This window comes from Anopheles coluzzii, chromosome 3, assembly GCF_943734685.1.
Source record: "Anopheles coluzzii chromosome 3, AcolN3, whole genome shotgun sequence".
Taxonomy (NCBI): domain Eukaryota; kingdom Metazoa; phylum Arthropoda; class Insecta; order Diptera; family Culicidae; genus Anopheles; species Anopheles coluzzii.
This window is the reverse complement of record NC_064671.1, coordinates 27,551,459-27,577,497: the sequence shown is the minus strand read 5'-3', so window position 1 is coordinate 27,577,497 and position 26,039 is coordinate 27,551,459. Positions and strand designations below refer to the sequence as shown.

The 26,039-nt window shown below is 48.2% G+C and overlaps 6 protein-coding genes across 6 annotated transcripts; 2 read left to right on the top strand and 4 right to left on the bottom strand.

Annotated features, from left to right (window-relative positions):
* Positions 1 to 4: 4 nt before the first annotated feature.
* Positions 5 to 7,677, bottom strand: LOC120959381 (uncharacterized). The gene is made up of 3 exons (XM_040382693.2): positions 7,178 to 7,677; positions 667 to 1,426; positions 5 to 581 (listed from the first exon to the last, which is right to left on the bottom strand). The coding sequence occupies exons 1-3, from the start codon at positions 7,271 to 7,273 to the stop codon at positions 478 to 480; spliced, it is 960 nt and encodes a 319-aa protein (XP_040238627.1). The 5' UTR covers positions 7,274 to 7,677; the 3' UTR covers positions 5 to 477.
* Positions 7,678 to 11,102: 3,425 nt separating this feature from the next.
* On the bottom strand, positions 11,103 to 15,256 carry LOC120958472 (transmembrane inner ear expressed protein). Its single transcript, XM_040381313.2, has one exon. The coding sequence runs from the start codon at positions 11,799 to 11,801 to the stop codon at positions 11,415 to 11,417; it is 387 nt and encodes a 128-aa protein (XP_040237247.1). The 5' UTR covers positions 11,802 to 15,256; the 3' UTR covers positions 11,103 to 11,414.
* Positions 15,257 to 15,351: 95 nt separating this feature from the next.
* Positions 15,352 to 20,180, bottom strand: LOC120958470 (probable actin-related protein 2/3 complex subunit 2). Its single transcript, XM_040381311.2, has 7 exons — positions 19,068 to 20,180; positions 17,342 to 17,435; positions 16,570 to 16,865; positions 16,166 to 16,386; positions 15,973 to 16,064; positions 15,774 to 15,883; positions 15,352 to 15,688 (listed from the first exon to the last, which is right to left on the bottom strand). Exons 1-7 carry the CDS (start codon positions 19,139 to 19,141, stop codon positions 15,661 to 15,663), a joined length of 915 nt encoding a protein of 304 aa, XP_040237245.2. The 5' UTR covers positions 19,142 to 20,180; the 3' UTR covers positions 15,352 to 15,660.
* Positions 20,181 to 20,373: 193 nt separating this feature from the next.
* Positions 20,374 to 21,063, bottom strand: LOC120958473 (28S ribosomal protein S21, mitochondrial). Its single transcript, XM_040381315.2, has 3 exons — positions 20,952 to 21,063; positions 20,626 to 20,799; positions 20,374 to 20,530 (listed from the first exon to the last, which is right to left on the bottom strand). Exons 2-3 carry the CDS (start codon positions 20,770 to 20,772, stop codon positions 20,414 to 20,416), a joined length of 264 nt encoding a protein of 87 aa, XP_040237249.2. The 5' UTR covers positions 20,773 to 20,799; positions 20,952 to 21,063; the 3' UTR covers positions 20,374 to 20,413.
* A 13-nt stretch (positions 21,064 to 21,076) lies between these two features.
* LOC120958471 (40-kDa huntingtin-associated protein) lies at positions 21,077 to 22,443 on the top strand. Its single transcript, XM_040381312.2, has 2 exons — positions 21,077 to 21,253; positions 21,325 to 22,443. Exons 1-2 carry the CDS (start codon positions 21,177 to 21,179, stop codon positions 22,151 to 22,153), a joined length of 906 nt encoding a protein of 301 aa, XP_040237246.2. The 5' UTR covers positions 21,077 to 21,176; the 3' UTR covers positions 22,154 to 22,443.
* An 838-nt stretch (positions 22,444 to 23,281) lies between these two features.
* Positions 23,282 to 26,035, top strand: LOC120958468 (uncharacterized). The gene is made up of 3 exons (XM_040381310.2): positions 23,282 to 23,853; positions 23,933 to 24,144; positions 24,225 to 26,035. Exons 1-3 carry the CDS (start codon positions 23,358 to 23,360, stop codon positions 25,761 to 25,763), a joined length of 2,247 nt encoding a protein of 748 aa, XP_040237244.2. The 5' UTR covers positions 23,282 to 23,357; the 3' UTR covers positions 25,764 to 26,035.
* The last annotated feature ends 4 nt before the right edge of the window (positions 26,036 to 26,039 follow it).

Here is a 26,039-nt window from a genome sequence, read left to right as displayed (position 1 = left end):
GAACACAGACACACAGAAATACAGATAAAAAGTCGTTGCTTTAGAGGCCATTAGAGTGTAATCTATATGGTTTCAACATTTGCCCCTTTAAACTGTCGCCGGGGGGGGGCATTGCATTCTCACCCGAAAAAACACCACAGTACATGCAAAACAAAGAGTAGGAGCCATGTGGCTTCCTCTCCTACCCTTGCCCGCTCCCCCGCTCTTTTTGCCGTGTGTACTAATACTTGCATTAATGTGTCATTTACTGAATATTCTGAACAAAAAAAAAAACACATAAAATACTATCCTTTTCTATTTCCCTTCTGCGCGCTCGTACACACACACACTAGGAACAACGCTCATCCCCCACAGACACACCACAAATGCGTTCCGTTTTGCGCAAAGTCGTTCATTGTGTGTCTGCTTCCCTCCTTCCCCGTGCGGCGATCCTCCCCCCTACAATAATACAATCCCTTCCACACCGTCACCACTATTCTAGTTCAGCTCGTCCAGGTTGGCGATGTCGATGAGCGAGATGTGGTTACCGCCGAACTCGGCAAACTTGGCACGCTCCTGAATGTCGGTGGAACGCTTGTACACTGTAGACGGGGAGAACGGAACGGAAGGAAATCGCAATATTAATGTACAGCCTTTTGTTTAACCCTCCCCCAAAAAACCACTTACCACCAGTGACGACCTTCTCCAGCTGGTAGATCTTCATGTCCACGCACTCCTTGGTGATGCGGGGCGACACGTCGGTAAAGTCGGTCAGCTCGGGCGTCACCACGCGCATCGTCTTCTTCAGCACGCTCGTGTCGATGTTGTAGTAGCCGAGCTGCATCTTCATCACCAGATCGCGCAGCGACTGCGGTGGCAGCACCGTTTCACGATCGAGCGGCATGATGAAGCAGCGGCGCGCCACACTATCGATGATGCCCGACTGGTTGAAGGTGAAGTCGTGCAGGAAGCGGGCCGGCCGCTGGCCGCGGAACACCGGCACATCGATCTTCGAGTAGTTCTCCTCGTCGGACAGGCCCAGCTCAAACTCCTCGCGGAAGAACTCGTCCGCGTTGTTGCCGTTGTCGCTGTTGCTGGCGCCGTTCTCGTTCGACTGCGAATCGTCCGAGCCGGAGGCGTCCTGGTTCAGCGCACGCGGCATCTCGAAGATGCGGAACTGGCGCAGCAGCTCGGTATCGCGATCGGCATTCATCGAGCGGTACAGCGACTCGAAGTTGCTCGCATCGTACGGGATCTTGCAGAAGCCGTGGTAGCGCATGTGGTTGCGGGCCTGCGCGTACTGCCGATAGTAGAACAGGCCGCCGATCGTACCCATCGAGAAGCCGAGCAGGGCGACCAGCAGCAGGATCGCGGCGGTGGCCGGCTTCAGCTGGCGGCCGCGGCGCAGCAGAATGATGTTCGAGGCGGTCGAATTGTTGCCATCGTCCTACAGACAGAAGAAGATGATCGTTAGTATCGTTTAAAGCGGGTGAAACGAGACACTTTTGTAGAGGAAAGCATGTGATTTAGTATTCTTAACACAGCACTGTTGCAAATGGTACTAATTTCAATATAATGAATGCAGAACCCGTCATGTCAACCTCCCCCAGCGGCGTGTTATCATAATGCAACAATCGTTGAACAACATGCATTTAATACACAATCGAGGCTTCGTATCGAAACCTTAATTACACATTCATGGGCAGTCTTCGATGATGTGGAATAGTCAAAACGGCCGATAGGAAACGGTAGACACCCCAGGCACATCGTCCGCCTTAATCTGACCTGTTTTGTCTCCTTCTAAGACCACCCTCGCAAACTGTCGCCTCAATGTGTGATGATCTAATACTGAAATCCTACGGACAGAACTAACCAACCACATGTTCCATATTCCAACACAGTCTTCTATTTTATTACTTTAAATCAACACGCAAATACAATATTTCATCCACTCTATAAAACAACGGAAAGATGCAGCTGCACTTTAATGATGTGGCTTTAACAAAGACAGCAGAACGGATAAGGAGATCATCAGAAAGGTAAACAGTTGATGGTTTGATCAAGCAGTTTTAAAGATTGTTTCTAACGAGAGGAACGCATTAAGATTCGCAAAGATTGGAGGAGCTTCTCTCCCATCGTTGCCCACGCCAAACGATAAACACACACACACGCACACGCTATCGTTCTTGTTGGATGAAAATCCGTTAAAAAAAGCTCTTATGTCACCATTGGCTACAAATGGAATGGGACAGAAGCATGCCGCGCGTAGTGAAATCAGTGCAAACAGCCAGCCCAGCCAATGAACTTCGAGCCGTTGGTGTGAGTCGGGTGGGAGGCGATGCCATACGTGAGATATGCTTAACATATCCCACACCACCACCACCAGTCCCATCCATGGTGTGAGACAGACAGAGAGAGCTTTCCTCTACAATACAACAACAGACGAGAAGAGGCTTGCTTCAAACCGGTGAACTTGATCTTGACAAGTTCCCAAATAAGCCCTATCAATCGGTTTCACGCCATCGAATGTATAGGAAGTTGAAGAGCAGAAGATGATTCCCCCCTCCCTAGGGGTCTAAAAGCTTCTTCCTCCGGAATTATGCGTACACACAATGTTTTGCTTCGTGGCGCTCTGTGGCCAGGGGGGTTTGCACAGTAGTTAGAAGATGCTTCAATATAGTTTCACGGTGCGATCACGAGAGAGAGGGAGAGAGCACACACCATGCCGATGCCCCTAATTCAAACCACGGACGACGACGACGACCACCGGAGGTCCTATATTTGGTAAGGCCAATACTGACCGGTTGGCGTGGCGGGCGCGTTTCGGGCGTGGGATGACGGATTCCAGCAAACACCTCACCCACCGGTCGTTTGCGAATCTTCTTCGTCAGTCTGGCAGAGCTTTCTTGGAGCGGATGAGAAGGAGGAGGAGGACGTCGATGATGGCCACCGACCGATTCAATAAAACGACTGCCAGCAAACGGGTGCGCGATTAGTTGGTCAAAGGTTGTGCGCGGGTCCATATATCGGTGGTGGCGCGTGTGGCACGTAAAGGAATGTTGTAAGAGGTAGTTTCTTCATCCGCTGGAACATAATAACACAGTGTGAAAGTAACAGTTTTGAGATCCAGAAATGTGATTATGATCCTTTTGTGGGGCATGTGTTGTTCATCAAACGGAAAAGACATAGTGCGACGTGTTTGTGTGTGAAAAAGCCTCCAAAAATCGATGTTTGTGTGACCCTTAACGATAACGCAATAAAAACAAAAACGAATTTGACGTAAACTCATAGCGTGTGGCCGTTAAAAATAGGCTCATCAATAACCAATCATGCTAAGCGACGTGATAATCGATTCGAGCAGGAACCACCATAAAGCGTTCCTTCCCGTTGCCTTTCTGCTTCTCTTCTGCTCCATCGCTTCCGGTGCATCGTTCGATGGCTACGTCTACCCAACGCCCACTCCAACACCCTCCACCTTCGATGGGTACGACTACACGACACCGAGCTGTCCACTCCTAGACCAACCACCGGCGCCCAGCTGTACCGCATCCGCCACCATCCTGACCGTGCCGGTCAGAATAAACGTTACGGAAACGATCGTCACCTTCATCAAGCAGCCAACCACCGTGACAAGCACGCTGATCGTTCCGACCACTACGACCGAGGTGCGCCGGGCGGTCGAAACACAAACCAGCTACCGCACGACCACTCACACCCAAAGTGTCACACTGCCTCCGGTAACGCACACCTCCTCGCTAACCACCACGATCGCACGGCTCGAAACCGTCACCAGCCCGGTCGTACGCGTGGAGTACGTTACGGAGCGTTACCCGCTGGTCGAGTACCGGACCGACACCGTTACCCGCACCTCGACCTGCACCGTGACGGAGCTGTTCCCCACCACCTACTACAGCACGTACATCTCCACCAGCTATGCGCCACCGGTGACCGATGTCACCTACCTGACGGAAACTTCCTACCGCACGCTTACCTCCACCCAGCTCAGTACGCAAATCCGTACGCAAACGGAGACGACCTCCGTCTATCGCACCAGCACGGAGACGATCCGGGCGACGCGTACGCTCACGGAAACGGCCACCGTTACCGAGTCCTGTGCACCGCCACCACCACCGCCACTAAACAACGAGTACCTGCCCATACCGGGCCCAAGCAACGATTATTTGCCACCATTTGGGCAACAGCAGGCCGAACAGCGGCTGAGAAGCAACACTGTTCTGCCGGAGGATCTTCTGCCACCGAAAGAGCCGCCCCGAAAGGAGACAGTGTCCGTGACGGTGACGAAAACACTCGACCCGATTACGCTGACCAAGGAGCACACCGTGACCAAGGATGCTGTTGCTGCCACGTCAGCGCTCGGTGGTGGTGCCGCCGTCCGCACCAAATCAGTGATAGCCTTCGATCAGCGCGTTACGAAGCTCGTCACCGTAACGCCTACGCTGACGAGCTACCTTTACATGGACACGGTCACCGTTACCTCGGCCCGGCCTGGCGTTGCTACGCAAAAAGCTGGTTAAAACCCCCCCTGAACGGAAGCATCAAATTGATGAGAGGCACACACACATAAACACTCTCTTCAAAGGAAGGGTTGAGGCACACACACATAAATACTCTCTTCAAAGGAAGGGTTGAATGCTGGGAGAGAAAGAATTAACCGCCCCAAAAAACAAAGCGCCACTTGTGAAATGTTGTTTTGTGTGATGATGTTGCACCACATTGCGCCACACACACACACATGGGAAGAAGGAGCGGCGGGGGACAAACACTCATCCCTTCTTCCTAATGTGTCGAACACGAAGGACGCACAGGCGAACAAGAGGGAATTACCAACCAGTGAAACATTAACCAGTCAGCAGAAGTCATGAAAAGTACAGATACGAACAAAAACAAAACGAATAGGCAATGATATACGAAATAAAAACTAATTTTTACACACTTTTAAGACTCTTTTCTTACGCTATGTGTGGTCTAGAGGTCAAGGCCAGGTGAGTCAGTGTCCCGGAACAACGTTCGACGTCGCCGTCTATTCGCATATCACAGCCTACTAGTTTGCAGGGGAATTACTCAATGCATTTGATAAATTCATTCCAATCTGTTTTGTTATTTTACACGCACGAACAAACTAGCAATCTGTACTATTAAAGAACGTGCTAATGCACGGCCACCAGCTGGAGCCTGTGCTGAGGTTTGAGCAACACTCTTGTGACAGATAAGCCTTTAGTCACTCCCGGTTAACAACACAATATACACGCAAGTCGTGCTTTTTATTGTGAGGAGCATTATCTTGAGCCTTTTTTGCTGCTAGTGAACGAGCGGGCCCGGGCCAGATGCATTCACCCAAACCCCCTGGGATAGAAAATACAAATAGCGAGACGATGACTGCTCGTGGAGCGTGTTTGAAGAAGATACACACACACATGGTGGGTTGGATAAACGCACAAGATAACACGCTACGTTAGGGGGCGGCATTTGGGGTGGCTGTGTGGCTCACTCCAATGGCATTGTATCTCGCCCCGTCATTGTGGTGCCAAATCTAAGAACCACACACACGCAGGGGGGTTCGGTTGCTGTTGTCAAAACAAACATTTAGCTTAGTGGGCTAGTGGTAAATCATTTTTAAAAATTTATGCACAATTCTGGCGAAATGTTCGCACTTCGTGCAAGGTTAATAAAGCTCACCCAGGAGGAGGATACTAGGAATAGTACTAGTACTAGGAATGTGCTCTCCAAAAAAAGAAGATATTTACACTCTAGGAATCCAAGAACCACACACCGAACCACTGTTTGCTTCCGGAAAATAGCCGGGTTGTGATGATACTACATTGGTGTTTTGCCATCCTCTTCTCTATGTGCTCCTTGTGGTTATGTTGCCAAACACACGCACACACACAACACAACACAGCCCACCTAGGCGCGCTCACACTCTCAAGATAATCGAAGCAAGCCGCGAACTAGCTGCCGGCGGTATAAAAAAAGGAAAAAGATATTTAAAAAAAACACCCCCCGATTGCGAGCAACACGCAACCTTCACGCCGGGTTGCACCGGAGGGCAGGGGGGAGAGGAAGAGTTTGGGGAGGCAGGTAGGCAGACAGAGGCTCTAATAGGTTCGAAAGCAACAAATATCACGTCTCGCAATTGCGTCGTGGAAATGAAGAAGTTTTCATTGCACACTGAAAGGCGGTGCGTGCGTGTGTGTGTGTACGATGATCCGTGGAGAGAATTTTCGTTTCTATTGCGAGTTTTTTTTTTCTCTTGCTGCGATGAGTGTCTAAAATACAAACAAAAAATGAGTAATAAATTCATTAAATGAACAAAAATGTTTCTCCCATTATACACCATGAACCTTTCTCCCCCGGGGTCTACTGCTCGCTATGCAAAGGTAAAAGGGTCCCTTTTGGGAGAATCGCACGCGGCGCTGGGTGGTGAGACACGCATCGCAGAGATAGTAAAAGCTGCGCTTTAATCCGAGTAGCCATTTTCATGAAATCGTTACCGTAGTTGCAACACTACGGAGCACATCGCCACCCCACAATTAGTGCACCCACAGCCCAGCCCCTGCCTGTACACCACCCCTAACATCGAGCAATTTTGTTTGATAACGCGCCCGCGGCAGGTGAGAGCGTGCGTGAATGTGCAACGCAATGGCGGAATGGCGGATCTCCATTATGGTGTTGTGGGTATGCATCTTTGCCTTGCCAGGGTCAACGTTTGATGATGATGATGTTTCGGAATGTTTACACGCTCGATTTCTCATCGGCACCACCACCACCACCCGCTTCCTCCACGGGGCAATTGAGATTGTGTGCGAAGAATATAGGAAGCGAAGAGACACGCGCTCGTGCGCAAATGCCGGAAGAAAGCGGTCGGAATGTGCTGGACACATTTTATCCATTCCATTCCCCGCACTGCTGTTTCCGCCCCCGTACAATAGTGACGGAGACGGTTGGGGGTGTCCCCTCCAATCGGAAATTGGCAAATCGGACTTCTTTTCCCCCACGGCACAGGCAGCAAATGAGGGGCGTATTGAGGGTGGATGAAACTGTGTGCACCTGTGTACATGTATGTACATGTTAATAGAACAATTGCGTCTTCTATTGATGTACGCTGGCTCGACGCAAAGGTTCTGCGGGAGGGGAAGGTATTTTTTTTGCATGTGTATGCGTGTGCGTTTGTACTTACGGCCGGAGCGGTCGGGGCGGCGTCCGGGTGTGGGTGCACCAAGGGCAGAATCGACTTTTCCACCTTTTTCAGCGCCGGCTTAGTGACGACGACCATTTTTGCGCTTTACTTTGCCGCACGAATTTTCAACCCAATACACACTGTCGAACGAGCGCGTGCGTGCGTGTGTGTCTGCTACAGACGGCAAACTCGGGGAAAAACTTGACCGCCGCCTTTGTTGTGAAATTGTTATCCACTCCCTTCGTTCGTTTCTTCTCTTTTTCGCTCCTCTGCTGGACAATTGAGTCGGAAATATTCTGGTTCTAATGCACACACACACCCACACTAGCGCGAGCTACTTTTGCAATCAACTACGGGGAAAATGAAACTTTCGTAGCACACAACCAAAATCCCAACTGCACTTTGGAAATGGAGTCGATGGAATGTTTTTAGCTTTTCCTCACACAACTTTTCGTGCCCGACGAAGGAACGGCGAAGCGAATGAAAAATGGACGTCACATTCGGGGCAGAGTGACCAGAAATACTGATTTATCTTTATTCCTACCGATTTTTCATATGCCTACCGATTTACAGATAAGCCTCCTAAAACTACCGATTTTTCATTTAATCTACCGAAAATCACAGATATTTGATTTTTCAGTCGTTTAAGCTTAATCTGTGGCGCTTGGGATGCTGTTTCAAGGATTGCTAACCTCATTTGTTACTTATCGCGCTAATGCTCGTTTGTTTGCCTGACACTTTTTATTTTTATCCGTTAAAATGTAATGTTCATAATAAGCAGAAAATGTCAGTTGCGTGGATCCCGAGAATTGCTCGTCAAAGAAAATCATTTAAATTTGAATCTCGCTGTCGGCGGTTAAAGCTTACCCGACAGACAAAGAGAATGAAATTTTCAGGCGAGGGGAAAGTAGAAACACACGGTGCGGGTCCGGCCCAAGATCGGATCCGAAGTCCGTTGTTTTGGGCTAAAAATGGCGGATGGAGCGTTACCACGGAAAGAATGCGCTCTATTGCATGCTTTTAAAATGCGTGAGGCGCTCTCACTGAAAAGAACGCTCGCTCACGCTGTTTCATTGTATTTTCCTTATACCCCTTCCTTTACACGGACTTGGTGCACCCGAATCAAAAGAAAAACTTTAACACATCAAACTTGGTTTATAAAAGACGCACACTTTTTCATTCTTTTTGCTAGTAGGGTAAAAAGAAATTAATCGTTACAATAATTGATTAAAATTAAATGGTTGCGTTCTCAACAGTGCTCCTGCCGAAATCTGCCAATATAATCTGGCCACACTGGTCCGCAGGTCAGGCGAGCTTTTTGGCGGCCACCGTCGCAAAACCGTCGCAAAACGTCAAAACCGGCGTCGCATGTACTGCAAACCGACGTCGCCAGTGAGCGAAACTCGCAACGATTTCGAGGCGCTGGCGACGGTCGTTTTTGACGTTTGGCGACGGTTATTGACCTTTTGAGTGAGCTTTTGCCCTGCGGGCCAGTGTGGCCAGATTATATTGGCAGATTTCGGCAGGAGCACTGTTGAAAACGCAACCATTTAACCAAAGTGAGTGTATATATCAGGTGGGCTTATGGTGTTCTTTCTCACCAATACATCGACACACAATTTGACGGTTTGCTCCATAACAAAATCTAGTATGCCTTGAAGTTTAAACAAAATCTCGCAAAAATTGTATGTGGTTTTGCTCAGGCGTAGCACAAAGAAAGAAGCCAAAAACACCTACGCGACGGCCAGTTCTTGGAATAAAATGATGATCTGAAGATTACTGGATAACAACCCAAGTGCCACAAATCCACTAAACGACCACTAAACGGCTTCTAAACGACTCAAGCTCTCTACCTAAACGGAATATAGAAAGACTTCGTTTAGCAGGCGGCAAACGACTCATGCATTCTAAAAATAGCAAAAAAGCTGGTGACGCTGTCTGTTGGTGGGATACCCCAACAAGTTGAGAGCTTCATCGCTTGGAGGAGAGCTTTCTCATTTCCTCTGTACTGTTGTATGGTTTCGCATTGAAGTTATGCATCGCTAGAACTAGAACGGCGATACGATTGCTTAAATACTAAACTCCAACGGAAACCACCAGCTCTGAGGCGAATGAGATTTGAGTAATGGTCGTTGGTGTTGATACCCACGTATCTGACCACACGACCATTCACTGACGCTGACGCGCCACAGATTAAGCTTAAACGACTGGGAAATTGAATATCCATAAAAAAAATGAAAGCTCCACAGCTTCATTGGTTTGATCAATAGATGGCGTATTACAACTCATCATTATATTGCTATCCTTTTCTTGCAATGTGTTTCGACAAGTTTCATCTTATCATGACCTATATAGCCTTCTAACTTTCTGAGCAAAAATCTATATGAATGGTCGTGTGGTCAGATACCTGGGTATCAACACCAACGATCATTACTCAAATCTCACTTGTTTCAGTGCTGGTGGTTTCCGTTGGAGTTTAGTATTTAAACAATCGTATCGCCGTTCTAGTTCTAGCGATGCATAACTTCAATGCGAAACCATACAACAGTACAGAGGAAACGAGAAAGCTCTCCTCCAAGCGATGAAGCTCAGCTGGTTGGGGTATCCCACCAACAGATAGCGCCACCAGCTTTTTTGCTATTTTTAGAATGCATGAGTCGTTTGCCGTCTGCTAAACGAAGTCTTTCTATATTCCGTTTAGGTAGAGTGCTTGAGTCGTTTAGAAGCCGTTTAGTGGTCGTTTAGTGGATTTGTGGCACTTGGGTTAAGCTTAATCTGTGGCGTTTGGGTCTGCTTCCATGGTGGAGTGGTTTAGATCCTACCTAACAGCTCGTAGCTACCGCGTGCAAGTTGATTGCTTTTTTTCTACCTTGTTTGAGAGCTCTTCTGACGTTCCACAGGGTAGCAACCTGGGACCACTACTCTTTTCACTTTTTTTCAATGATGTTACTTCGGCTGTTAGCAACTCTGAATGTTTATTGTACGCTGACGATCTTAAGCTTTTCCGATCTTAGCTATTCTTCTTCTTCTTTGGCACAACAACCGCTGTCGGTCAAGGCCTTCCAGTATCCACTAGTGGAGTGAGCTTGGCTTTCAGTGACTTAGTGTTACCATAGCAGGGTATTGTTGTTGTATTGTTTATTGTATTAAGTGATTGGCCAAACAAGCGGCCTTATCACTGAATTAAAACTAAAACTTAAATAACTAACGCAGTGTACAATGACAAAACGGATCAACAAAATCTAGTAGGTAGGTGTCAGTCAAATGAAATGTAACGCTGATTAAATTTACGGGCCATCGCAGTCATTGGGTCGTTCTCGCTGTATACACGTCTTGCTAGGGTAGTCAGTCCTACGTATGGGGGCAAGGTCTATTCGGGGCTTGAACCCATGACGGGCATGTTGTTAAGTCGTACGAGTTGATGACTGTACCACCAGACCGGCCCAACCTACGTAGCTACCTACGTAGCTACCTACGTAGCGGCGTACCTCTTAGCTATTAACCTACCGAAAACTACCGATAAAATTTTGATGCGCCTACCGAAAACCGCCAAAATAATCTGGCCACACTGATTCGGGGGCTGCCTGACAGGTTACAGTAGAGGCGTCGAGGATGTCATTTTTTAGAAATAAACCGTGCGCTCCGATTATTCGGGCGTTTGATTTGAAATGGAGCAAATGTGACCGTTGACCGTAGAAAGCTGGATAATAGAAGCTACTTTCTTATTTAACTGTAAAGTAGTTATTATAAAATACTTTATATTACACTGAATTAATTGTTAGCAATACAACTTCTCAGCAATTGCTCAAGGAAGAAAGAAAATTCAATTGTTGGTAATGTATTCCGAGGATTGTTCGATTATTAAATATTATTCGCCATTCAATCCCCTCATGATGCATTTTCCCTTTCAAAAACGGCTAGTCGATTAACGATTACGAAATTAGTTTTATTTAAATTTATTTTTCTTCGATTACAGCATTCAAATAAGTATCAAAACTTAAGAAAATGTTGATAAAACTCGTATGACCGCTTACTACACAAGTATGCCGATAAATACTGTCAATTTTCTATCAAATTACGTTCCAATTGATTTTTATCAATTTTAAAACTATTCGAGTTCATCAAGTGCTTCCAATTGTCTTACATATAAACCTTATCAGCCAATACGCTCAAGTACAAGGAACTAAAACATAATTCACCTTCACTAACCCCACGTGCTCCCCCGCCACCACACGCCTCAAACCTGATCGCACACGGTCACGATTGCCTGATTGTCCTTGTTTTCGGCCGCCTCCTTGCCCGCCTGCTGCCGCTCCTGCTCCGCCGCGTACTCTTCCCGCACGCGCTCGAGCGCCTTGATCAGGTCCATCTCGTCGATGTCCGCATTGTTCATGCAGTCCAGCCGCTCGCGAAACTTGCGCGTCAGCTTCTTGCGATGGTAGTCCGCCTCGATGTCCTGCTTGGTGCGGGGTATGCGGAACCGGATGCAGCAGCACAGCATGATGACGACGCCGAGCACGGAGCCGCAGGACAGGAACAGCAGATGCCACACGCGCATCCCGAAGCTCGTTTCCGCCTCGAGGATCGCTTCCGCCTCCTGCTCGACACTCATCTCGTCGCCCATCGTCTCTTCGCTGTGATGTCGCGTCACAGGGGGGACTGGACTTGCTGGACTAGTGAAAGGTAAGACACGGAAGGACTTGGTTGCGCACACAAAACCGTTATCGACTGGGACGGTTGAAGCCACACGACTGAAACTCGGCCTGCGGGAAGCGTACGCCTTTACCAGGCGAAAGTCGTTCCCGCGTGTATGTGGGTGTACGGACACACCAACACCCGAACCGAACGAGAACGCCACCCTCGGTCCGGTTCGGGTTATTATTTCATATCCTTTTCGCGCCCGCCAGCAGCAACAGGGTGTGCCCTTCCTTCAGGCCGAGGTGGTTGGTGGAATTAAGGAGTGTCCCACCTGCTGCTCATTTTATTACACCCACCCCCTCACACCCAGCCACACCCTTATCAACTGCCCCAATCCTCAACCCCTTTCCAGACGGCGCGCTATGAGCTTTCCCTATCTTAACGTTTGCTATTCAAAAACATGTTTAGATCATCGTCGATATCGGGAGGAGAACGGGGTCGGTGGTGGTTCAACAGGAAGTGACACATTCTCGACACGATGACCTATGTCAAGGGTGGGGGGAGGGGACTGGGGGATGGCATCGGTTTGCAGAGCTGAAACACGATTGAGGCGGCCATACACCCAACGATGTAAAGCGATACGATGCGTTTCAGTAAAGTGATGACTTCCGGTGGCCCAGCCAGCAAAAAGGTCGAGGGGTGCAACTCGATGTAAAATGTACATTTCTTTCATTTGCTTCACACCAACCCACCGCAACGACCACATTCCATCCTCATCCATCGAGTTTCACGTGCGTTTTGCTTTGTTTTGTTGGATTTATTGAAGATTGGTTGCATTCTTTTCGGTTTTCTCGATTTTTAGTTCATTTTTGGAGCTCACTTTTGCACAAGGTTTCGAGGAATCTTAACCCCTCTCTGCCCCTACATCCACCGTGTCTCGGTCTGGGTCTTGCCGACCGACAGTACCGGTTTGAAGTGGAAACACACTTGTTAGGTTTTGTCGGAGAGAGAGCCTTGATTTCTGGGGGGGAGGATGTAAAACACGTTCGAAGTTTGATTATTAACTTTTTCCTAAGCATTTGCTCTACCGCAAACCAGATACGATGCGTTTCTTCTTCTTCTTCTTCTTCTTCTTCTTGGTTTTGGGAGGGATATTAACGAGAGCTTGAAGGTGGACACACACGCACGCACACCGTTGATAGCGCAACGGAAAGCTACAGCAGGCAAAGGAGGATATCACATTCTATCCGATGTAGGAAGTTTTGTCGAATGGGGCCCGAATTCGCTACTGCCTTTAAGATTGGGGTGGTAAAATCGGGCTTGGGCATGTGTGTCCGCACAAACCCCCCCGCAAAAAGTCAATTTTGTGTATATCGGCGTGTGGTGGTGGCCATCCTTTCGCTTAGCTAGCTATAGTAGAAGGGAGATGGATTTCTTTTTACATTCCATGGGAGGGAGGAGTGTTTTGGCTGGCGACAACACATTACGCAGGGAGTACTATCCCCGCCCGCAACGGCAGCACCCTTTAAAAGGGACCTTTGCGCTAGCGGGAAACCGAGCAAAACCAAACACAAAAAGCAAGGCAAGGGCATGGTATTTGGCTTCGCTTTGCCTGGTTTAATGGTGTTGTGGTGTGTTGTGTTGTTTGCCTGTTTGCCCCACTAAGTTAATATAAATGCACTGCAGGATTTCACTCTTAGTAATGCTCCTGGTCTTCCTCCCTTCCTACTCCGGGGGCCGTGGTTTGGGTGGCACGACCACACGCACACACACACACACACACGCACATCTCTCACTCTACATTCACTACAAACAACTGGAAGAATATGATCCACCGATCATCATCATCATCATCACCACAGTAAACCGCAATTAGAAGCTCGATCGCCGCGATTCCAGGTTAATGGCCATCCCCCGTAACCCAATCCTACCGTTACTCTTCTCTCTCTCTCTCTCTCTCTCTCTACCAGAAACGCGAACGCTACCTATAAATGAGGATCATTTCTTAACTATCTGCTCGTTTGCTAGGCTTGCTTGTTCTTAGTACTCATTTCGTCTCTCTCTTTCTCTCTCTCTAGTCATGTTTTTCCCTCCAGTTTCACTTCACCGACGGTGTTTTCGCACTAAAGGCTACTAGGTAATAATAATATTAGCTGTAGTAGTTAATAGTAAACAACGGCTGTTTTTCTTGTGTGTTTAGTTTGGTAAAATTTCATGAGGAAAACAATCTATGCCCCACGTAACTTGTTCTCTCGTTCTCTCTCGTCCATTTCGATTTTAGTACTACCATTTTCTTCTCTCAATCGATTAGTATATTGCATTCATTTTGCTTTAATTCCTATCCAGAAGAGTTATCCCTTTTCTCTTCGGACTTTAGGGACCGCTCTTAATGGAGGGTTTATTAATGCGCTTATTAATGTGCTAGCTTTTGCTTCATTTTTTTTTTCAATCGATCCTTCGCGCCATCATCTCTAACGGATCGGTTTCTTGTAACAAACGATCACGCGCCGTCCATTACAGCTCTCCTTTTTGATATCTCATTCGCAATTGATTAGTAAATTGATTAGTGTGTCTTCCGTTTTCTTCTTCTTCTTTTTCTTTGCTGCTTCTCGCCCTTTTCCCCCCTTTTTGTCCGAACCAACCAGAGCAAACCACAGCGCCCACAACTTCAAGCAGCATTGAACATTGTGGTTCTGTTCGTTTGTGCGATTTTAGTTTTTAGCAGTGTGTGTGTGTCTGGCATTGCATGCGCTGTGTGGCTTCCGGATAAATGCGTCTTCTTACTCTACTCTCTTATGCCGTTCACCACGCGTTTTTTGCCATGTCTGACTCGTGCCCTCTTTTTTAAATTTTGCTCTTCCTTTCTTTTTATAAAATTAGTTATTCCTTAGCTTATACTGTAATTTTTTTACTTGCCCTCCCCGTTCCTTACTAGCGTAGCTCTATTTTTCTCTTTCAATTGAACCACTTCTACACTTTTTCTTCTTGTTTTGTTGCAAAGCCGTTAAGAATTGCCCACTCCCCCCTGCAAAGGAGTGTCCTTACATTTGGCCCTCTTTTCCTAACGTTTTTTTGTTGAGTTCTATTTGTTTACACAATACAGCTTTTTTCTTGTTTTGTTTCACATTGGCAGCGACGATTAAGAATGAATGTTACTGACTGTTTTTTTTATCTTAGAATGGTGTGTTTGAATTAGCATCCATTTTGCGGCATGTGGGTATGTGGGTTGGTTCGAAAGTGTATATTTTCGACTAATTTTTAACTATCAAATGTGTGTCAAACTGTGTAATAGGCTAAATTGTGGTGGCCTTTATCCCCTTTTTTCTCTCGGGCTATCTCGGGTGAGAAGTTTAGAATTCTATTGTAACAGGCTAGGATTTGTTTGATGTTAGCTTATATATACCACACACACCTATGCACCATTTGCTCTTGCTGTGGCTTACAATTACTATTTCGTTGGCCGTTTCCTACCCCTATGGGTAGGTGTGCGTACCCCCAATCCACCAAAGAGGAACACACTGTCGAAAACAAATCGGTTACCAGCTTGAAAATGGTTTATTTGCTTACGATGCTTCGGCGAAGAAGAGTGGGGATGGTGGTTTGGTTTTATTCCTACCAAATCACGGACACTGCACTGTTTTGTCCTCGCGATAGCAGAATTTGCCCAAAACCCACTTCCTTTACACTTACACTTCCTTCAGAAAAAAGAGAGACCAGTTGGGATTCCTGCCATCGGTTTTCCCTCCGTTTGCGCTTTTCTCGTGCCGTCTCTTTTCCTCCTTTTATTAGGTTCGTTTTGAATACTTACACATTTAACAACTAGACGCGTCCGACAACTTCTAGAATCATTCTTTTCTGATGAATGTTCGGCCGCTGCAAAAGTATGTAAAAGTATGAACAAAAACGGTTATCACAATGTGGTCCACCCACGAGGTATCAACAAATCTACAATGCTTACGTTATTGTTTTCTTTTCCGTAATTTTGGGCTCCGGTCGAGCACGGTTGAGCACCTTTAAAAACTCCGTCGTCTTTGCCCGCATTCGGGAGTGGATGTATGCCTTCGAACACTGGGGGGAGGTAGTTTATAAAAAAGATAACATTAATCACCAACTGCCTTTGGTTTGGCACTGCTTTCCCCATTCCCTGTCCAACATACCTTAATATGATAATGCAAATAATCACGGAACATGTGAATTAAATTGATCGTGTTATCGCGCGTTTCCTTCGCAGTATGCCGTGGGAATAGTACTGCAAGAGAGAAAAAAAATGCCAAAAAATCGATAAATAGCCTGTCGAAATAAAGCACTCAATCGAGTCCAAAATCCCCGTCGGCTTGCCTAATCACTTACCGAACGTTACGTAGCCTATGTTCTCGCCGACCCGTGCCCCGGTATTGGCCAGCTCGAGCGGTGGCTCCCGGTGGGAGAATAATACTTGCGGCGCCGTGTGGGAAGCTCTTCGGCCCTCGCGCAGCTCCTGCATAAACACTTTCCCTAACACTACGTCGTCCTCGTCGCGGAATATCGTACTAAACACGACGGTCACACGGTCCGGCTTTGCTTCAACGTACCTGCAATGGAAGTGGGAAGAAGATGTTTTTAATTATCAAATGCAACAATTCTCTTTCACCATCCTTTTGCTCGCCCTCAGAAAGGCTCACCACTTCCTGACCATTCTACAGTAGGCAATTTAGCTAAAACGTTCAAAACGAAAGGATGGCGTACGATTCTAAACCCTCCCAACCCACACTTACATCGTTTCATCGTTACGATAGTTAATTACAGCCCGCTTCTGGCCCTCGCCTTCGCCCTCGCCCTGCGACTGGAAGTCGAAGTACTTCTCGAACACCGACGCAAAGCAGTTTCGCTTGAGCAGGCCGATCTTTCGCACCGTTTCCTCCCAGTTTTCCGGTATGTTTTCCAGATCGACCAGCACCGACACGTTGTACCCGTCTTCGGGGGCTACCAGCAGGTCGCCATACTCGCGCTTTAGCAGCTCATCGGCACCGTGCTCCTGTAGCTGCTTGTAGAATTTCAGCGATATGCTCGTCTGCGGGAGAAAACGGGAACAAGCAGCAACAAAATAAATAAAACAATCATGTAGCATTTTAGATAGCTGAATGACGGGAGAGAGCAGCGAACGAACAAAAGTGGCAGCAAATGATAACAGGCCTAGTGCGCGTTTGGCATCGTTCGTTTGGATCGCTTCTTGGCATCAGTCCGCCACAAGGACATTCACGCTACTTGTCGAACGAGCGACTCGAACACCGCGCGCGCCACACGGAGACACGGAGTGCGTCGAGACACATGTGTAGTTTTGCCGATAATCAATTGGATAATGGTGCTCTCGCTTCGGCCACTGTCCTCATATTGTCTCAATTTTTGTCCCCATCCTCGCTGCTCTACTTTTACCCTTTTTGAGGGATGGTGGGGGGGTACGTATTCTTTTTATGCTTCTTTCTGCTGTGGAACATTGTTTTTTTCTGTCGGCTAGTTTTAACGTCCATACAGTACAGGAATACCTACTCGCACTTTCGTTTTATCGCCGTTTATGTTCGAGATGTGAAATAAAACTCCATCGAAGTCTGCTACCGTCACATCGATGGATTCCGCCTTGTTCCTACAATGGAGAAGATATACAAAAAGAGGCAATGCATCAGTACATTGGAGATGTATATTGTCCGGAAGAGACAAGCAAAACGACAGTAAATGGGTACGAATTAAACGAGACGATATGTTAAACGCTCAGGACGGGGGAAAGTTTCCCGTCACCAAGACGACGATGACATTGTTCGAGGGGCGCTGACAAATGTTTTACTTATCGCGCGGGAGTTAAATGAATCATATGGGGAATTCTTTGTAGTGTGGAAGCATTTGTGTGAATTGCAGCAATTGCAGTTGAGGGTAATTTGTTGTTTACAGGAAAGGAAACCTTGATTGCAAAAGGGCATAAAGCCGCGAAATGTCCTATTTGTTTGCTTATTTTGTTACACCAACTACTTTTCGTTTCACCGTAACGAGTACATTGCGTTTTTTTATGATTTTTCATTTCAAACTAAGACATAAATATTGCTGACTTGTCGATTTGATATAGAAATAAAAGCAAATGGAAAATGGATTCAAGGGGACAAACCAAACCAAGTATGGTTTGAAGTGTTAGTGTAAATGCAGGTGTGACACCACCACTTCATCGATAACGAAAATTGCGACGAAGTTGCCTAACAAGATAAGATACAATGACGGTTCGATATGGAAACGGCAACCACGATCAACCCCACAAAGCGAGCAATGGTTAGTGTGTGTGTGTAGACGGGCAAATATTCGTTCTCCTGCCTTTCGAACGCATTCTATATTTAAAATGCATCCTGCACGAAATATAAACATGCACTTCTGCAATGCATCAATAAACAAAATGCATGAAAATCTTAAAACATCACTTCATTAGCCCCTTTACCATTACAGAGCCGATTCACTTGCGCCATCATTTTCAGTACGCAAAGGCAACTTTGCCGGGGGCGATTATGGTGGACGGCCAAGGGGAAAAGATAAGGCAAGCATTAATAATCATCACACTCCAAAAAAGCCCCCCCCCTCCCCCCTACTCCCAAAATCATCATCGAATGGGGTGCGTTTTTTTTCAAACGGTGCACTAGTCTCTGTGTATGTGTCGGGTGGTCGTAGTCGTCGTCTGTGGACTTAAGCGGCCAAAAATTGCGCCGATAAGCGGGCGAGCGCGCGCGATAACAGCAACCACCGCAGAGTATTTTTCTGTCTCTTCAGCACATTTATCTGCCTCGGAAAGGGTGTTGGCTCGGTGCTTTTGAAACAAGAGCCAAACGGTCCGTCCACAGTCGATGACATCGGAAGCATAGGAGGAAGGCTGTGCATGCGAAACGTGTCTGTTGGAGGGTTTTGCAAGGCTGTTTCTAAAGACTCATGCTTGCGGAACGCACTCATGATGCGTCACCGAGCAGAAAACACGGGGTAGCAGCAACACGAAGAGAGACAAGTTTCCATTTTAGGCCAGCAACATTATGCTTCCCGTGCAGGAACAACTGCCGCGCTTCAATGCTGCAAACAAATCTCATTAATGTGGTTAGTGCCTCTTAGCAATTTGTTTATGCTTTCATCCCCAGTAGCCATTGAGGGGGGAAGAAGCGAAAAGAAGGGAGTTTACGTTGCCGCACAATGCCCGGCGATGACGTGATGATGATGACGATTAGTCGGTCGTACGCGGCGACGGATTACTCACCCTGCGATTGCATTCTTGAATTTCACTGTAAGCGTTTCCTCCACAATTCTGTTGTTGATCTCTAGCAGAATCATTTTTGCTCATCCAAAACAGGCAAACTGCCTTTGCCCCTGCGATGGTGGTGGTAAGTTACGTCAAATTTGCCTTGTTTGCTGGTTTCGCTAAACCCCGGGAAGGGATGGGACTTTCCTTCGCTTCACTTCCCAATTTCGGCGCTTCTTTTTTTTGTGCTGCCACTCCTTTCGCGTGATCTCACGATCGTCAGCGGCGTTTCGCGAGAGCCCTTGTGTGTCGCTGGTAGGGGGTGGGGTCTCGAGGACGTTGCCGCCCGTCTTACTTCAATGCACCAACAAATTAATTATAAAAACACTTTTCCACGCACACAACTTCTGCCAGCTCCCGTGGGGAGATGGTACGAACAACGGGGCCTTGTGGACAACGACTTTGCACGACCCCCGCTTTTGGTGTGGGCCCTGCCTACTTGGATTCACTTTTTTTACTAACGCACAACCACACGCACCGCAACATCAACACACACATACACACTGCACTGACACATACACACACACACGCTCGCTTCAAAGATACGATAAAAACCGTCTCCTTGGCGTGCTCCAGCAATACAGCAGCACACTCACAAACACCAGGACGTCTTCAATGCGGTCTTCGCGGTCGGTCAATACCGTGAGGACGTTCGACGGTCGGCGGCACCGCTCCAATTATCAGGCCAAGGGACAACCAACCACTACTACTACCCCCGGGTTGGAACGCGTTGCAGTTCCAGGTCCGTGCAGAGAGTGTCGGGAGGGGGAAATGAAAGCTAATCACGCTCGCTGCACCGGATCTATCGGTTTGCGTAGGCGGCCGTGTGTGTGCGCTTGTGTAGCGAACGGTGTAGCTGCACGGTGCACCCAATTTTCCGACTTTTCTTTGCACCTGGCGTGAAAAATCCAGGAAAGCGCAAACACGATCGGCACGGAATTTTCGCTTCTTTCGGTCCCAGAAAAGTTGACTCCTCTTTTTTTATGTGCTGTTGCCTGCTCGCTCCCACACTGTCGTGTCATCTGTTTGACAGTTGACATCGCCGCCCCGGGTCGCTTGGTTTACGGTACCGCTTTCAGTTCTCAGAGCGCTCGTGCAATGTGTCGGATGCAGTTCTTGCTGGGTGGCGCGTTGAAATATTTCACAATTTCACAACTTTTTCAATAAATTATTGACCAAAAGCAAACAATCGTATTCGCTTGTGCTTGCTTAATTCTCACTCACAGCTAGATTCTAATTAATAAAAAACGTATCAAACGATCTCTTCACCAGACTACAGCAAATATATTTTGTAACCGATCAAACTAATTGCATCCCGGGAACGGCTCGATCCGGTTCTTTCGGAGCACAAATTGGATTTTGCGATTCATGTCCTCGTTGTAAATAGATTTGCAGCGTTCAAAGTTGATGCGTCGTCGAGTCTGGAACAGAAATATCATACATCAGAAGGAAATTTCAGCAACAGATATGGACCGGCTCAACGTTGGGACCGGGCCGGGGAGCTGGATTACCGTACCTGGAATGGCTTTTCGTAGTAACGAGTGCGTCGGTATTGGTCGAAAATCTCTTCCTTGCCCAAAATGCGGTTCAACACTCGGCATGCCTCCTCAACGTTGTTGTTTTGCACCAGCACCGTGCGTGCGATGAACTTTGCGTGTCGCATTTTCACCTCTCCTTGGAACGACCGGAGCTGAAACAGAGATTGCATAAACAATGAAACGGGGCAGTGCTGGAAACGTCCAAACAAGACGTTTTACTGTGCTTTCCGATGCTTCACAGTAATGTAAATGGCTTCAATTTTCTTTAAAATGCACGAAAAACAGGTTCCAATTAGATACTTACACAGAATTTCCTAACTTTTTGCCCGCTCCCAGCGAGAGGTACGATCGGTTCGGTGCACGTTTCTCTGTTTTCCTTTCGCAATGGCCCAGTGACAGCTGTTTGTTTACATCATCCTGGGGAACAAAAAAAAAACACAAGAAAAAGCAATTGAAGCAATCAGAATTGCACCGAGCGAGTGAATAGATTCGGTCGTATCGAGCCATCTCGGAGCCGCTGCTAAATAAAATGGCCAGCTCTGATTTGATTTATCAGTACAAAACGACATGCAACAAGCTGAAGAAGATACAGCGAGTGTTGATCAAGTAAGTGCGTTCGCCCCAAAAACAACTTCCTCTGCTACATTCATTGCAAAGCACAAAAACCCATTTTTCAGACGCTTCGGACCAAGTGTATCGGAAGTTTCGGACGAGTTCGGTGCGCTAGCGAACAGCTTTAACGAAGCATTCCAGCCAGAATATGCAGCGAAATGTTACATCGGCCAGAGCAAATGCGAAAAGCTTATCGGCAACGATACGGGCGAGGTCGAGGCACTGCTCCGTGCGGCACGATCCTTCCGCACCGCGGACGCTAAGCAGGAGCGTCTGCGGGTGAGCAACATTGCCCACGCCTACCACGAGGGTGCGTTCCGCTGCTACACGCAAGCCCTATCCCGCCTGCCCGACAAATCCGTCATCGGAGCGGCCATCATACGGGAGCTGAAGGAAATCAGCCCGAGCGTGGAGCTGACGAGCGATTTCAGCTCACCCTGCCATCGAATCGCCGATCTGGAACGGTCGGCGGAGGAAAGTCTGGCCGGGCGCGATTACGTCGGAGCGTTTGAGAAGCTGTCCGAGATTTACGACGACGTTACCGAGCGAAAGTGTGAAGCACTGTATCAGGACGTGATGCGACGGATCGAGGTGTCCCGGCTGCTGTTGCTGTGTTTGCTGCAGCTGCCCCCGTCCGTGCGGTACGATCATAAGTTTATCGAGCGGTACTCCACCGTCGGTGATGCCGGGCGGGAGTCGAGTCGACCGGACGGAGGTCAGCCGGTCCCACTGCCGGAGGAGCTCGTCTTTCTGCTACAGTCGCTCGTCGTATCGTGTCAAGCGAAGGATGTGGACTCGTTGATTGCGGTGCGGGATGAGATGTGTGAGCGGCAGGATTTAACCAGCTCACAGCAAGCGCTGCTTAAGGAGGTCGTTGCTAAGTACAGCAAATGATATTAGATGAACCAGTTGGAGAGTGGCTAACTAGTTTGAAAATGTTCCAACAAGCGGAACACAATGCACGTTAGAAAAAAAAAAACACACACACACACATGTACATACAGTTACCACACGAACGCCTTTTAAGCTGTGCGCAGAGATTACATTTAAAATCTAGCTTCTAGGAGGATATGCAATTATTACCTATTAGGTTTCAAATTTCCAAAGTATTACATTCTCGGCATACAATGCGTCCCAAAAAGCGTACGGGAGGAGGGAACCCCGTGCAAATAAATATTGTCCTAAATCATACAAAAATGAAAGATTGTCTTACTATCTTAATAATATCTTCGTTACGTCGCAGACCGTGGTAAAAGTTCAAACCTTTTTGTGCGTGTATAATTTATTACCCATAAGAATACTCTACCACCCAATTGTAAAAACAACAAAGAAATACCAATACACAGACTTACCAAACGAAGTGGGAAATAGCAGAAACAGCCAAACGAAAAGGACACGATATAGATGTTCCATTCCGGGAAAGAGACCGAGACAGCAAGAGCTAAGAAAAGCTCAGGTAATTTATGTTTCCAATAGGGACCTTCACCGGGACAACCCTCAATTCGGGCTTACCCGTACGAAAAGGGACGCAATGATGCAGGATTCTTACTGCATTCGCTCTGTCGCAACCGGTTCGTGTGCTTCGTTGGTATGGAAGGAGAATGGAGAATTGCAAGTCCCTTATTTTCCCAGTTTCGTGATTCTACCTACCCAGCCGTTCGCTTTGCAACGTATTTTCCTACTACCTGTGCCACCCAGGTTCTTTCTTCACTACCAGCAGCACAAGGAGATTCTAACTGAGATTTTTTACCACCACTGAGGAAGGATCATATCGTACCCCGGTGGTATATAAGAATAAAACTGCGAGCAAAAATCCCTTACCTTGCACTAACACAACCGCATGCAGTGGGTCAAAGCAATCCATAGATGGTGTATAAAACGAGTTCAGAAAGGGGGAACACATCACACTTCTTATTTGTTCACTCCTAGTACAGTACGTGTGTGTGTGTGTGTGTGTGTGCGAGTTGCCTTTTGTAATGCGTTAACGCTTATTCACGGAAAAAAGATCATTCGTTTTGTTGCAAAGGCCGCGTTTGTGTCATTACCATTTCGTTCTTCAGTGGCATCGCTAGCTAGTGCCAAATAGCAGCCGTGTACGATGGAAGCGCCCTACACATTTCAGGAACGTGACGCGGCGGTGAAATCACCGTACGAGCCCGCCAAAACGGCGTGTGACGATGAGCCGCCTGCCACAGTGTTAAAGAGTAGCAATTCCGCCATCAACGGTTCTGGGGAGACCGTGAAATCAACCGGCAACCGACCGATTACGGCCTATTACCATCCCTCCGAGAAGCAGCAAACGGCCGCATCGTTCAAAACGGAAGACGACATCGGTAGTGGTGGTGGTGGTGGTGCGGGGGTTGTGGATCCGCCGTGCTGGGCACTGATCGAGTGGGACACGGCCAATGAAGAGCCGAACGCGTACACGGTGATCGAGTCGTCCCAGATCGTGGACATTCCTTCGCACGAGGGCCGGTCGGATGAGAACCACAATGGGCCGCAGCGGAAGCGAGATGCCGGACTGTACACGGGAAAGATGGTGCACGTGCGACGGGGAAGATACATTATGCCGGCCACGATCGTGATGATATCGGGTAAGTGTTGTAGAATCTTTTTTTTTTGTAAAATCTAAACAAGTTTTAACACCCAAAATGTCCTTATTGTTACGTACAGAGGATAGAAAGTTCCTCGAAACCGAACTCCAGGAGCTACGAGTTATGGTAGCGAACTGTTTGATGACGAAATCGGTTAACCAGACGCACTCGTCGCGAAAGCATCATCTACCGCCCCTGATGTACTACGGAGGGCCGGAACATAACGATCGTCTCACACCGTCACACCAGAAACCGGGACTGCGGGTGTACGGTGGCGATGAGCATTGGATTGTAAGTGTTGAGGAAAAAATACAACTAGGGACAAGGAACTTTCTGAATTACCATCTTCCATTTTTCCCTTTATCCTACAGTCCAACAGCAACGGTAAACGACAGCGGCGTGATTCTGTTTCATCCGTCACCAACAGCAAGGATAATGGCAGTGCTGGAAAGAGACTATCGACTGCCGCTACCACCACCACGACCCAGGAGCCGAGTGGAGCAACAGCAGGCAACGAGGAGGCAACAATTTCCTTCTCCTCCGACTGCTCGCACCAAACGGAATCGTCACCACCGCCGCCGCCCCCGATGCGCACGAAAATGGCCCGCTATACGCACGCCGATCGTCGGGCACCATCGCGCCACGAAGCACCGCCGATGACGTTCGATCAGCAAACGCAAACGACCGGCGCGGCGTCGGATGCGTACGGCTCGCAGCAGCAGGATGCACACTTTGCCCGCGTTCTGTCCTACCTGGAGAGCATTATGGCGGAGCAGAAGAGCTGCCGGATGGAGAGCGACTACAACCGGAAGGTGATGCAGGAGCTGCACGAGAAGCTGGTCGACCAGCATGCGTTGCTCGCGGACATGCGGAAGGAGCTGACAGAGCTGCACAAGAAACAGCAGCCGAGTGGCAAACAGGGACGTTCGGGTGACGTCATGGTGGCAAATGTGGTGCCCGAGAGCAATGGGACCGTCTTCTCTTACGAGACTACCAGCACCAACAACAACCACATTGTGGTGAGCAGTTTGAAAGAGAACGGTTCGCAGCAGTGGCTCAAGCTGCAAAGCGTAAAACGGATCGCGGACGTGGATCGGCAGCAACCGGACCACACCACTTCCAACAGCAACCAGAGCTGGGCATCGTCTTCGGTCGCCGCGACAAGCAACAACACGACGAGCACTGCCGCCGCGGACGATTCGATCGCGAAATCGTGCTCCGAATCGACGGCTAACAACACCACCACCACCATGTTCGTGGAGTTTGAGGACGAGATCGTTAGTACGATCGGTAACTCCAGCCCCAACTCGTCGTCGGCGGTGGCAGTGCAGGAGCTGATCCGGGACGATTGGAACGATTCGTTGCAGGACAGTGAAGCCGAACAGGGCGGCGGCGGCGGCGGCGGTAAGGGGAAGAGAACGCGCACCAGCAGTACGGCAGTCCGCCGCAGCGTAAATAAACCGGCGAAGGTGATATTAGACCTAGATCCCACCTCAGAGAAGGTCCCGCTCGGCAGCAACAACACGCTGGTGCCGAAGCGTGCCCTGGAAGCGGTCCGATGGCACAGCTACAAGTTCGGTACGCGCAAGCTGCTGCAGATGCTGTTCACGCGCGAAACGCTGGCCTCCTGTTCGCTCAGCGGACGGCCGTGCCCGGCCCGGATTAATGAGGTGGACCGGCCGGTGAAGGGAGCTCTGCCGCCGAAGGTGGTGGCCGACATTGTCGAGTACGTGATGAAGAAGTGCAACGTGGAGGAATGCCATGTGCGGGGCGTCATCACGAACAAGTGTGCAGATGAGAACAAGATGCTCCGGCAGCGGATGGGCGGGCAGGAGAAAGCCCGCACCAACAAACAGGCGGACGATCAAGCCGATTGGTACGATAAGGAAAACGTAAGCGCAGAGCATTAGGGGGGGAGGTGCAGGGAAAGTGTTGGTGCCATTGTTTATCGTATTATTTATCCTTACCTTTAAGTAGTTCTCGCACACGAGCTGCTGGAGATGGGTTTTTTTCTCGGACTTTTCGGAAGCTATTTCGAATTTCTGTTCTTGTAATCTTGACGATAAGTATCTGTAAAAGAACAACATGAGTTTGAAATATGTTGCGAAAGTTTTGAAACGCATCGAACGAAGAATTAATGGATTTCGGATTATTTGGAATAAAAAAAATGGGGACAACAAAATCAT